At 44.8% G+C, this 12,151-nt stretch overlaps 1 protein-coding gene across 1 annotated transcript in view; it reads right to left on the minus strand.

The window, feature by feature from the left end:
- Positions 1–10,002: 10,002 nt before the first annotated feature.
- The window catches only part of LOC103924536 (cytochrome P450 20A1), a 15,646-nt gene continuing 13,497 nt past the window's right edge, over positions 10,003–12,151 (minus strand). The window contains exons 12-13 of the mRNA XM_009333068.1: positions 10,526–10,615; positions 10,003–10,356 (exon numbers count right to left, since the gene is read on the minus strand). Of these exons, the coding sequence (XP_009331343.1) occupies positions 10,206–10,356; positions 10,526–10,615 (241 nt within the window). The 3' untranslated portion in view covers positions 10,003–10,205. The remainder of the gene's footprint in view (positions 10,357–10,525; positions 10,616–12,151) is intronic.

Below are 12,151 nucleotides of genomic sequence, written 5' to 3' on the forward strand. Positions count from 1 at the left end.
CTCTTTGCACAGCTTTTGTTCACTATCACAGTTTGCATCTCTCTCCTTCTCCTAACTGCTCTGTCCTTCCGCTTAGCTAACACATGGGAGCATTTCAGCCCTTTCCCTCACCCACAACTATTTTTGACAGTATGGTAACAGCACAAATCTCAGTGATGCAGTACTGCCTAACAGGAGATGGAGACTGATGGCTCCCCATCAGTTGCAGCAGCTTCACCCACCTCAGCCTGAACCTGGTTTGACGGAATATTTATGTGCAGAAGGCAGCCAGGCCTCCCCACACTGTCTCCTCTGAGAGAGAGCTTAAAGGACTCATTTATTTCAAAGGCAAGGACATCTCTGAATTATGAGAGTGAGCTTTTAGCAGGGAAGAGCTAGAGCCTAAGCTGTACCCATCCTGCTACAAACTAATCAAAGTCACAACCTCTGCACCCTGGAATATAAGACAGGACTCAAATGACTGACTATCACATGTCAGCACACAAGGTTTAATCTGTCTCATACAGGTGTAAGGATTTTTTTTCCATCTTTGTCTCTTTAGGACTGGGCTTTCCAGGGAACACAATGGAGTAAGGTGTTCACGCCCCTGAATTCAAATGGGGCAGGGTATCCAACCTATTTTGCAGGTGCCAGCCTTAGCTAACAAGCTTCTGGTGGGTTGGGGCTGAGCCGGTGTGCAACTGGGGTGTACAGCAGCTTGTGACATTCGTTTCAAGAGCCCCTATCAGACTACTGCTTCCCCAGCTGGGGAATGGGATTGCTGCAGGAGACATCCCTAGCATTGGGCCAGAAGTAAATGGCTGAAAGGCCACAGGTTGGTCACCCTTCACCTGATGGAGTCTGGGGTTGAGCCATTACTGAAGGATAAATAAAGCTGAGCTCTACTGTTCAAAGTAATCATACAAAACTGTGCAGATCCCTGGCCTCACAGAGATTTATTTGAATCAGGAACACCAAGGCAATTCATCCTCACTAAACAGCCTCGTTCCCTGCTCTGTGTGCTCACTACCCATGGGGCCCAGCTATGCATTAGTTCCCCTCCTTCCCTCTCTGTGCTTTTCTGCAACATGTATTTGCTAAATATAATCTGACAGCTTACTTTCTCAGGTCCACAGCCTCAACACCCATGCGTTGCTTCTCTGTGCCAGAAGCTCTATTTTAGAAGTCAAGCCGTAGTCTCCCTCCAAGCTCATCTTGCATAAGGAATGAGCACATCCTTGCGTCCTGTTCCTTTTCACACCATCACTGATGTTGGAAGGGCCTCGCACAGCCATTTGCGGCAGCACATCCCTCAAAAATCTAGCAGCCTCAGAGCCACGCAGCCAAGAGGTAACTGTACTGGTTGTTTTGCAAATGCCAGCTAGCCCTCAGCTCTAATCAGTTTGTCCACTTCCACTAGTTCCAGTTTTGGCTTAATTCTAAGTCTCTTTGAAGCCATCATACATGTATAATTTCATTGCATAAGGGGGCTCTCACATCGAAGTGGTATTGTACTACTCTTCAGTAACTTTCTGCCTCACCAACTTCAAAAAGTGCCATATTCCTCCCATGTGCACTCACCGAAATGTCATTGAAATCTACCTTCCAGTTTTATTACCTGAACTATTGCACACCAAATCTCAAGGGCCTATTATTTATTCCAGAAAAATCCGGTCCTTGTCAGTATATGTGACACCTCCAACCAAAGGGCTTGTTTAGCCACTTGCTAGCTGTACTCCTTGATTCGGGAATCCAGACTTCATTAGAGTACTGAGTGTTGTCTAAATATATACATCGCTAGGATAAAGAGATTATTTCAGGTCACAGACTCGCTATCATCTCTAATATGTAGGAAGAGGAGCAGAGGAGCAAACATACACAGCTGGTGTACTTTTGTTCCTCTACTGCCAGTCTGATTTTTCAAGCTCTTTTTATACAAAGAAAAAAGCAGAATGGAGAAATCCTTATCTTAAAAAAATGGCTGGGAGGTCACTGAATACAGCAGCTCTTAGGATAAAATACCCGCAGTAGCCTTCCCCCTCCCCTGCATCCTCAGGAACCAGCAGTATTTCTCACAGCTTTCCATTAACCACTTTTATTATCTGAACGTCTGCCCACATGAGTAATTGAGTGAGTCACATCAGCAAAAGACTTGGTGGAGTTTTATGAGGAGGCTGCATTGTAAATTTTTTTAAAATCACAGTTTAATTTACAGAATGAGGATTTTTAGCTGTGGTGACAATTTCAAGACCAGTGCTGCAGTAGTGGGAGAAAGAAACACTGAGGTGATAAGGATTTCCAGTTCTTGAGGGTAATTGAGAAAATGTGATTGCTCAGCTCAGTTTACCACACCGGAACAGTACAGTAAAATATATAAAGGCTAATGCAGGATGTATGTTTGCAGTATTTTTACCATTAGTATGTAAAAGTCACCATCAAGCTTCCTCAAGCACAAAAGAGGTTCACTGTGAACTATGGTGTATATATAGCAACAGGCCCTACCTAGTTATCACTGCTGGGGTATGAAACCGGAGGCCTGATCCAGCAAACCCTCTATATCATTTCCTTTTTCTTTGCATTATGGCAATACTAGACTTACGAAGACATCTAGGCATTTAAATAGTCAAGTAGGTTCTCAATGCGATATTCAAAATCCAAACACCTAAACAGCTTCCAAAATTTGGTTTCTAATGACTGAAAGCAGCAACTAAGATTTAAGTGCAACTGTGCTAGGCCAATATATGAAAGTCAGTGGTATTCAATGCAATCACACAGCATAAATAATAGTCACAGTCATACAAAGGTTTGCAGGCCCAGCCCCATGCTTGAGGTTAATTTAGAGCAGTCTGTTAGCAAGCAATCAGTTTGCTCCTTCCTTTTACAAGAACAATACCATCAAATCAAGGTGCAGGCACAGGCAAATTTAATATGAATTCTGCACAGCGGAAGGACTAAGTGCTTCACACACTTTCTCTGTTCCCAAATATCTTGCTCACCAATGAATGTGGGGCGGCTGCAACCATTGGTCCAGTTGGTTTTCCATCATATGTGATGGTGTATTCTTGCAGGCATCCCTGTCAGCTCCCATTAACTCACACAGCTCACTCCTCTCCTCCCAAGGCACCTTTCCCCCATTCAGACTCCTGGAAGAGATGGCAAAATCAGGACAGCCACCTCGCAGAGCCAGGGCACGTTCAGAAACTCATGTGCCACACAGTGGGCAACCTTCTTTCTCCCCAGGCAGGACAGTGGCAGGTGGTAGCCAAGCTGCCAGAAGGCAGGGCTTTTTGGCCTGGAAACTGCCTTTGTGGAAGCTTAGAGCTGTGTGAGAACGCTCATACATGTTGCAACAAGGCAGCAGTGCTTCCACTCCCCTGCACAGCAGCAATCCAGTTACTGCTGTCTAACGCCCATGGTGCCCTGAACCCCATCATTGTACAGGCTGACTTAGAAGCACCTGAGGATGGAGTAAGAGTCAGCTTGTGACATACTGGATACTGAAGGCTGCTGAGCAGGGATTGAAGTTGCTGCATTTCTGTTTTTTAGGTATTGCAGAGTTCCTGCATCTCCTGGGGTTCAGCTGTAAGGCAAATGCATGGAGCTAGAGCATCAGTGTGCAGCACAAAATACCAGTGGTCTTAAAGGAAGGGATGGAATAAACATGTATATATAATCAATAACTCACAGCTAACAAGCCCTGCACGAGCAAGTCGGTTGCTTTTCAGTCCAAGAAACTACAAAGCTAGAGTATGCATTTTCATGTTAGTGCTGACATCAGAGCATGATTATCCCCAGAATTAAAACTAATATACCTGACAACAGTGAATTCCAATAGAGGATCCAACAGTGACATGAAAAGTGAAGCTTTTTTCCATGCTGGTGGTAGGCTTTATCAATGAAGATGTAGGGAAGTTGACAAGGGTAATAAAGTTGCCTTAGCTAGATCTGAGCCTTGCTTATTCTGTATCAGAGTCTCGGCCAGTATGAAACAATGCTACCAAGTGCCAATTTCCACACTTCGACAATATGAACTTTGCTTTTTCAGACACCCGTATTTGCTTCCCTTCCCTCACCCCAATGGCCAAATATGACTTACTGTTTTTCTTTTACTGTTCCAATAGATTTTTGTTCCTTTCCTGGATTCATGGCCTAGGGAAATTTAGTCAGGGCAAGAGCCTTAATGGGTGAATAGCACCTTCTCTTTTATATATGACTACTCATTCCCTCCCAGCCTCCCCTCCCCAAGGCTTCTGAACACAAAGTACTTGTAGGAATCATTTAGTCTATTGCTGAAACACAGCCCCTGAACCAGCAGATACACAGCACTGCTGGAACATCTCCTTCCATCAGTTAAAGAACTGAATCCAGCTGATGGCTGGGCCCAGCAAGCTGTCTTTTAGAGAGGATACCCAGGGCCTTCTGCCGTAAAGCTCTGAAGGGGAAGATGATCGCTTTACCCTTGCTGCAGTGTCTGAGTCATTACTGAGTTGGAAGTGACTGTTAAAAAAAAAAAAAAGCCTTTTTTGGTGAGACTAGAAAGTTGGCAGCCAAGCAGGCACAGCATTGGATGTCTCACTGCCAGGCTTGTGACAGAGCTGACCTGCCTGGATGCCAGCAGGGAGGTGGGAGCAGAGCGTGCCAGTGCCAGTGAGTTGCTCAGCACTGCAGAGACTGGAGCAGAGAAGCTTCAGAGAGGTTCAGAGGTGGCCCCGGCACTGACACCCCATAGAAAGAGCAAATATTTCCTGCCTAATAATGTCACTGGAGCATCACTTGCCCACCTGCAGCGATGTTTCACTGTCGTTGAGGTAACTGAGACACCGGGGACACATTTTACCTGGTTCCTCTGCCCTTTCAGTTTTGCATCCTTTCCTCTTTGGCTAAGGCAAAAGGCCTCAGCTACCTTATCACCACTACTGTCACTTATCTGTATGTCAATAATAATTAAGATTTTGCTCCAAGTTACACTGGTTTTAATGTGGAATCCTGCAAGATTTGTCCATGTGACTTTTTACTGGCCTAGTATTGATCTATTTAAACAACTTTTCCCATTAAAGAGATGATCAAGTGCTTGCGCCAGAGATGTTGGTGCAGATACAGAACTATGACTGATGCTTTTTGCCTCCTGGAAGCAAGGCTTTTCTTTACAGGAGCATTAACATCAGAGCAATTGCACGTACTTCATTTATCTTGGGTTCCAGCTCCTCTGTAAAAGAAATAGGAATGACCTGAAAAGTAGGGGAAAAAATTCTTTCCACTCCAGCCCTCCCCCAAATCTTCTTGTGGAAAACACAACTGTGTTTTGAATGCTAAAATTCACACAGATTTAAAAATACTTATCTTCAAGGAACGTTGCCATGGAAACCCTTATCTTCTCTCCTTCCCCACCCTCCATATGTGAGGAACATTTTCTTCGTCTTTTTTTTTCCTGCATGTGGTAGTTCCTCTTCCCCATCTGCTACCACCAAAAACCTGGCATTGAATCCTAAGAGATGTCAAACAGGCCTTTTGTTTAGTTGAAAAGTGATTGCTAAAAAACAGTCCTGAGCTCAACTAGAGAGAGATGCCAAGATGGGCACATACTCTCAGGCTCCAGAGAAAGATGCCTGGAATATTTTCCAGTAATTCCTGCTTTGGACAAGTGGAAGGTTTTCCTTCTCATTAGAAGCCTTTTCTCCCCTTCCCTGTCACTCTTGATAAAAGGGGTAGGGAAGTGGGTGAAGTCCTGTATGCTCAAAGTACTTTCATGAAGGTACTGCTCTACCCCATTCCTTTTGCCCCAAAGCTACAAGAGGATCCGAGCACAGAAAGGAAGCCAATAAATTGTAGACTTCACTCTGCTGATCAGGATATATGTATATTCAAGGGTCAATGTCAGGGAGCCCCTTCTGTAGCATTAACAGAAACCTTGGGAAGGTCATACATGGCCCTGTTGAGGGGTGAGACTCTACAGATCTGCTGCTGTCAGTGAGAACGCGTGCACAGTACCCGAGACAGAAAGAGTGAGAAGGCAATGCTACTTACCTGCGAGTTAAACAGTACCAAAATGTTCACGAACAAACTATGCAGGTGAGATGGATATATTGTTTTCCCAGTTTGGATTGCCAGCAGCCCCAGGTTCATGTAACTGCACAGCTAATGGGGGAGCTGGCATGAGAGCTGCCCAAGGTATTTTAAATCAGCAAATGTCTACTCTGCCCAACAACCAACATTTACTTTTGCAGCAAGTAGGACAGAAGTTGCCAAGACCATCCTTTCCATTTAATGATGGAAAATAAAACATACAGCCCTCAACTCTGTGCTGCATGCCACAGCCATTACCAGCAAGTCTTTAAACTGCTGGGAACAGAAGGATATTACTAATTTCCAATAATAGCTCTGTATGCAGCCCAGGTTAATTAAAATCTAAAGGTAACACCATTCATGGATATTTTGGAGGTAGTGGGAGGCTAGCTCAATAAGCTGTCTGCTCTGCTCAAAGTTATGTTAACAACTGTCTCAGCAGTTGCCACCAGTACAAGGGGTAAAAGTATAAGGTATTGTCAGCCAGAAACAGCCATGACAATCAATGAGCAATGACCTGACTGTTCCCAGCACCTGTGCTGGCTGCCTGCTTCTGAGAGCAGCAGGTTGCATAGGCACAGAGATATATTTAGCCTCTTACCTTCCATGAGTTTGTAGCCCTCTGTAGAAGCTTGTTCTACAGTAAGAGTCTAAGGAATGAAATGACAGCTTTTCTGTATGCTTTTCAAAACCATCCTATGGAATTTGTGAAGCAGCTTTCTGGTGCAGAGCAGGAATATGAAGCATAAAAAGCAGTAATTCCCTGTATTATAGAAGCAACCTCCCCCTCTTGGCTTTGTTCCTAGACTAAGGCATTTTTTTTCCACAGGTTGCAATGCTTGCCCACGTCCCCATGTTACAGCCAGAAGGGATCTCTGGGCCTTAGATGTGTCCTTAGTGCATGGGTCTGAGCAGGACTGACAGAACCTTATTCTCTATTGACTGGACTCCTGAGACTGGCTATCTGCTACAGTGCAGGTGCTGACTCAGGCTTTTCCCCAGGCTGGCATCTAACAATGCTTTGGCTGCAATCTTGTGACACGTCTAGTATAGGCTCCCTATGCCTGGTCATCTTTTTTTTCACAAAATTTATAGGAACATAACAGTGTTGAGATTTCAAATGCCAATCCCTATCAAATGCAGTTGATTTGGCTCAAGGGCTCAGAAGTTACTTCTTGTGAGAAAGGAGAAAATGGCCAAACATAAGTGGGGAGGGAGGCGCGCTCTACGAACACAAGTCTTCCTTAGGAAACCAGGCCGAACAAGAACCAGCTGATGGTGCATGCCAGACAAGGGGTGAGGGGAGAAATGGGACAAAACTGGTATTTCAAGTTTCCAATCAAAATAGATTAAAACTTCACGAGAAAGGTCTGATCCATGAACATTCCCATACAAAAAAGGGGGTTTGCTGCACAAGAAAAGGATCCACAGCTGGGCTGGTGAGTGTTGCACTAAATCTTGATAGTTACGCTGTTTGAAATGACCAACACACATAGCATGAGGAATGGAAACTTACAGACTTCAGCAAACAATGTGGCTGTGACCTCAGTGTCACTCCAAGCAGTGCATAACAAATGCTTGAGAGCGCCTTACCCCCCCTTCCTTTCCCTCCATGCTCAACACATTTCCTTAACTGATGAGTCAGGGTGGTTTTTTGACAGCAGTTTCGAGCAAACACAAACTAATCATTGGCTTTCTCCAGCACTTTGGGCCACATTCTTCTCTTGTATCAGTCACAGACTCCTGTAGCGTGCTCAGTTAGTGGCCCGGACTGAGAGCACAGTCTTATGGGATGCAATACCTGTGCAGGCTGACGGAAAATTTGTAACAAATTATATGGAATTACTCCCATTTTTGATTCCTGTAACTGGGGAAGGGCTGTTGCAAGGCAGTTGGTCCGTACAGCTCCAGCAAGGCAGAGAAATGCTGTAACAGAAGTCTGGACAATTACACTTGGGAAGCTCTTCTGGTGTCTGAAAGCTTCACTCCTACGACACAGCTAGAAGAAAGCAGATCTTCACCACTCAATTATATGACAGTCAGATATTCCTTGTCCGGTTCCTAGCAGAGACAGTGCTATCCTACCATTTTTTCCTAAGAAGGCAATAGCTTAGCCTCCCTTATGCCTCCTCTGCACACCAGGGATGCTTTAAAGTAAAATCCTTTACCACGCTGATTTCTCCAGAAGGTTTAAGAAACATCTGCAACCTTCAAGAAAAACAGGCCTTTTTGCATAAGCAGTGAAGCAAAGCCTAACATGAATTGCCATCTGGGGACATGACCAACCTTCAGTTAAATGGAGGTCAGATTAGCAAAAGCTTTCTTGCAGTTCATGATAAAAATCAGTGCAAGAGAGGCAGCAAGCTGAACTGCACAACCCTCCTTTTTCTGCCCAGCAGACAAAAAACAGTAGAACAGCATCTCTGTCTCACCTCTCCCCCCAACACAAACTGCACTGGGGGGGATCTGAATCTCTACAGCCCCACTGAAAGCAGAGCTGACACATTAAACCCAAGAGCAGAATTTTCATTGGTGCCCACAGAGGCTGGCATCAGATGTTAACCCCATAAGAGCTGAAAGGACTGCATTCAGGCTGGCACTTGGCAGCAATACAAGAGCCAAAACATTTTTATAAAAGCAGCAGATTTGCTGTCCTGGAAGGTGCCAGTGAAAGGAACAATGTCTATAGAAATGGGAATTGCAGCTACCAGGTATGTGTCCCTATGTAAAGTGTGCCCTGCCTGCAGAGGCAGTAGAAAGTAGCTCTAATAGGAGCCACACACTCCTGGCCTGTTCTGTGGTGCATCAGTAGCTGTGCACAGAAGCAGCTTGGGCATACACAGCTGCAGACTGAGCAACACCTCACCTACCACCACACAGCTTTTGGGTGGGAAGGGGGCTAGGAACTGCAGCTAACAGAGAAGACAGGTTTATGGGGAAAAGACTTATGAAGATCAGGTAAAGGGTGATCCTATGTAAGAGGGGGAAGGAAAAAAAAAGGGAGAAACACAACCTGAAAAGAAAGTCAGATGGCAATTACTCCAATGAGATGAGAGGGTAAGAGGTTCCTGCCTTGCAAGCCGTTCAGTGGGGCTCTAAAAAACGTTTCAGGAGCTGGCCTATGATGGCCAAAAGAGAAAGAAAGAAGCAGGGAAAAGCATGTGAACACATGGCATGCAATGCTGCTTTGGCTGGCACCCATTTTGGAGGAGGAAAAGGATTCTTTGAAAGGCTTTTAAGTTATTAATCCAGAGCCCTATAAAATCAGCACTCTCCCTTTCCAGTATTTGCATGACCAATCTCATGCTGACCCAGTGCTGAATGAATTGCAAGCATCTGTCAATTTCTGATGCTGATTAGATTAGACACTGCCCTCAGAACTGTCAGGATAGAGAATCCCTTTCTCAGGGCTTTGTTCTGTGGTTTTATTTCATTTCATTATATTATTACTGATGCTTCTGTTTTCTCAGGGGCCAAACCAATTTTGTTCCTCTTGGTTTACTAGCATTTCTCAGTCATCCTTTCTCTTGCAACCTCACAGCATGGCAAGATTACACAGCAAGAGAACTGGTGGTGCAATTCCCGCCCCACTTTATTTCTCTCTTTCTCTCTCTCTCTCACACACACTCACACATACTTCTCACAGGATATATCTGCTCTTCTTGACAGTTATAGCTATAGCTCAAAGGAATGAAAGACACTTTGAATAAAAATACCTATATATAGAGAAAGGCTTTGTTCTTGTGTCTCCAAGGTCTTATCTAGCTAGGATACATGAAGAAGTATTCCACTGGATTAAAGAGGCAGCTTTTGGCTGCTTTTGGAAAGGTGCTGGATTAACCAGAGGTCTGGTCTTTGACTAGCTGGCACCCAACACTTCATACATATACCACTGCAAGGTTTTGTTGCTTCCTTTGCAATGGTTTGGCCAGAGATCCAAAAGCAAATGTAAAAAAGGCGTACAGATTAAATCTACTTTAATATGACTACTAGTTGAGTTAGAAAAAGTACCCAAGAGAGGTATGTGGTTAAGAATGTGGAAGGTAACAAAACCTGGATGAAAAATTCCTTGGCTGAGTCAGCGTGGTGCCAGCATGATTCCCCCTAAGACCCTTGTTCAAAACTTCACTGCTGGCACTTTTAGCCTCTTGTTTTGCTTGCTCTTAGCTTCTCTTAGACACCGTTATCCAGGCTTCCTCCTTTGGTGAGGTTACCAGCTCATATTTGGTCTCCATGACTTGTCCTTTCACTGGGTGAAGGTACAGTTTCCTTACCAGGACACTCAGCAGAACTGTAGCCACCATATAGGCAAACCTGAAGCAAGAGGCAGGAGAAAAGAATAAAAACCTTGCTATGGTGAAAATCTGCCAAAGGACAACTGCCAGCTTGGACAGATTGTCTCAGCGGTAACAGGAAAAGGCTGAAAGCACCTTCTCTCCTGTCTGCCACAGAGGCACACGAAGACCTCCTTCCCTATGCTCACCTCAACTCCGGGCACTCCTGGCTTCCTGAAAAACCCAACAAGGAGAGGTTTTTCATGGCTGATTCCTCACTGAATCTCTCTGGGTCAAACCTATGAAAGACAAAATACAGTGAGGCTTTCTGTGTGGGCACAGGTTCCTTTCCCCAGACACGTGTGCACACGCACAAGTAAGAAACTGGCAATGAAATACAGAATCTCACTAGTTTGCTCTCTCTAAATCATGCTGGGTAATTCCACACAGACATATGAAGACAATTGTGCATCCACTCCATCTATGCTCCCAGCTGGTCAGCTGTGTCCCAGCTTGGTCAAAATGCTGATAAACTGAGTTAGTGTGACACAGGGCTGGAACTAATATACATTACCTCTCAGCAGCGGGTATTTAGCTTGAGTACACAGCTGAGCTGATGCTGCTACCTGCCCTCTCTTCCCCTCCAGGGCACACACAATCTGATTTGCCTCCCTCTCCCTCCCCCCCCGTGTCCCTTCCTCTCTCACTTCCAAAAATATTTCCCTTTTCTCCTTGCCCCTCGCCCTTCTCTTCAAGCAGCTGGTGTGTGTATGTGTATGTGTATGTGGTGGGGGAGGGAAGCTGGTGACTCATTCAAGTGAGAAAAGTGGTTTCCAGCACTAGGATGGTGGAGGCTGTGAGAAAACTATTATCCAGGGCTGGCATGAGTTAAACAAGATTCCCATAATCAACTAACCACAGGGAGACTAATAAAATATCATTCAATTTAAATATTTAAAAAAAAACCAAACAGGAAATTTGATGGATGGAAGGCAGTTCTCTTTCACTTTCTGCTAAATATTTCTGCTTATACTTCAAGCTTTTGGCTCCCTGCCTAAATATCCAAGCTCCACTTCTACCAAGGTGAAAAGGCATGTGGGTGCTGATCCTCAGTAAAAGCAGCATCAAACTTGCATTCCCCCTGAACTGAAGTGGCAAATTACAAATGTTCTAATAGGAAAGAAAATGCAGCTGCCTAGCAAAAAAATAGGGAGGGCAAACAGCCATGCACAGTGGTTTTGTACAGTAGGTAGGTGAAAGGATCACAAAGACCTGATCTCCTATCTCCGTCACAGAAGTACACATCTACATCAGGCTAAACCTCAACCTCCTTCTCCTTGGAATAAACAGTGTGTTCACAGCAGTCCTCACAGTCCCTCCCACGAGGCCTCAGCAAACCCTTCCTAAACACAGTGTGTGAACTATCCTAGGTAGGCAAGCCCTGCCAACATGCTCGTAGATCGGTGCATCAATGCCTGAGCCTTTCGTAAGAGCTACACTTGCAGGAGAGGACAAGTGCTGTTCTAAAGGCTCTATTCCTTCTCCTAAATCTCAGCTGTCTGTTCTCTCTGTCTAGAATAACTGACCCACATTTTTTTCCCAGCCCAAGTGAAGTCAGTCAGATACATGTTAATATTTGCCACCTGGAGGCCTCAGGAAGCTACAGCAATTTTTTTCTTTAACCTCCAAAATGCTGGCCTGGATCCAGTTTTGTTTGCACAGATAGAAGTAATGAGGTAGCATTTTCCTTCCCCCTGAAAAAACAAAACTTCAGACTGACATTTCCTCCCTTGCATCATTGTTTCATGATGACAAGCAGTGATTCCAAAGCAATT

Source organism: Pygoscelis adeliae, unplaced genomic scaffold (genome assembly GCF_000699105.1).
Source record: "Pygoscelis adeliae isolate BGI_AS28 unplaced genomic scaffold, ASM69910v1 Scaffold160, whole genome shotgun sequence".
Classification (NCBI taxonomy): Eukaryota; Metazoa; Chordata; class Aves; order Sphenisciformes; family Spheniscidae; genus Pygoscelis; species Pygoscelis adeliae.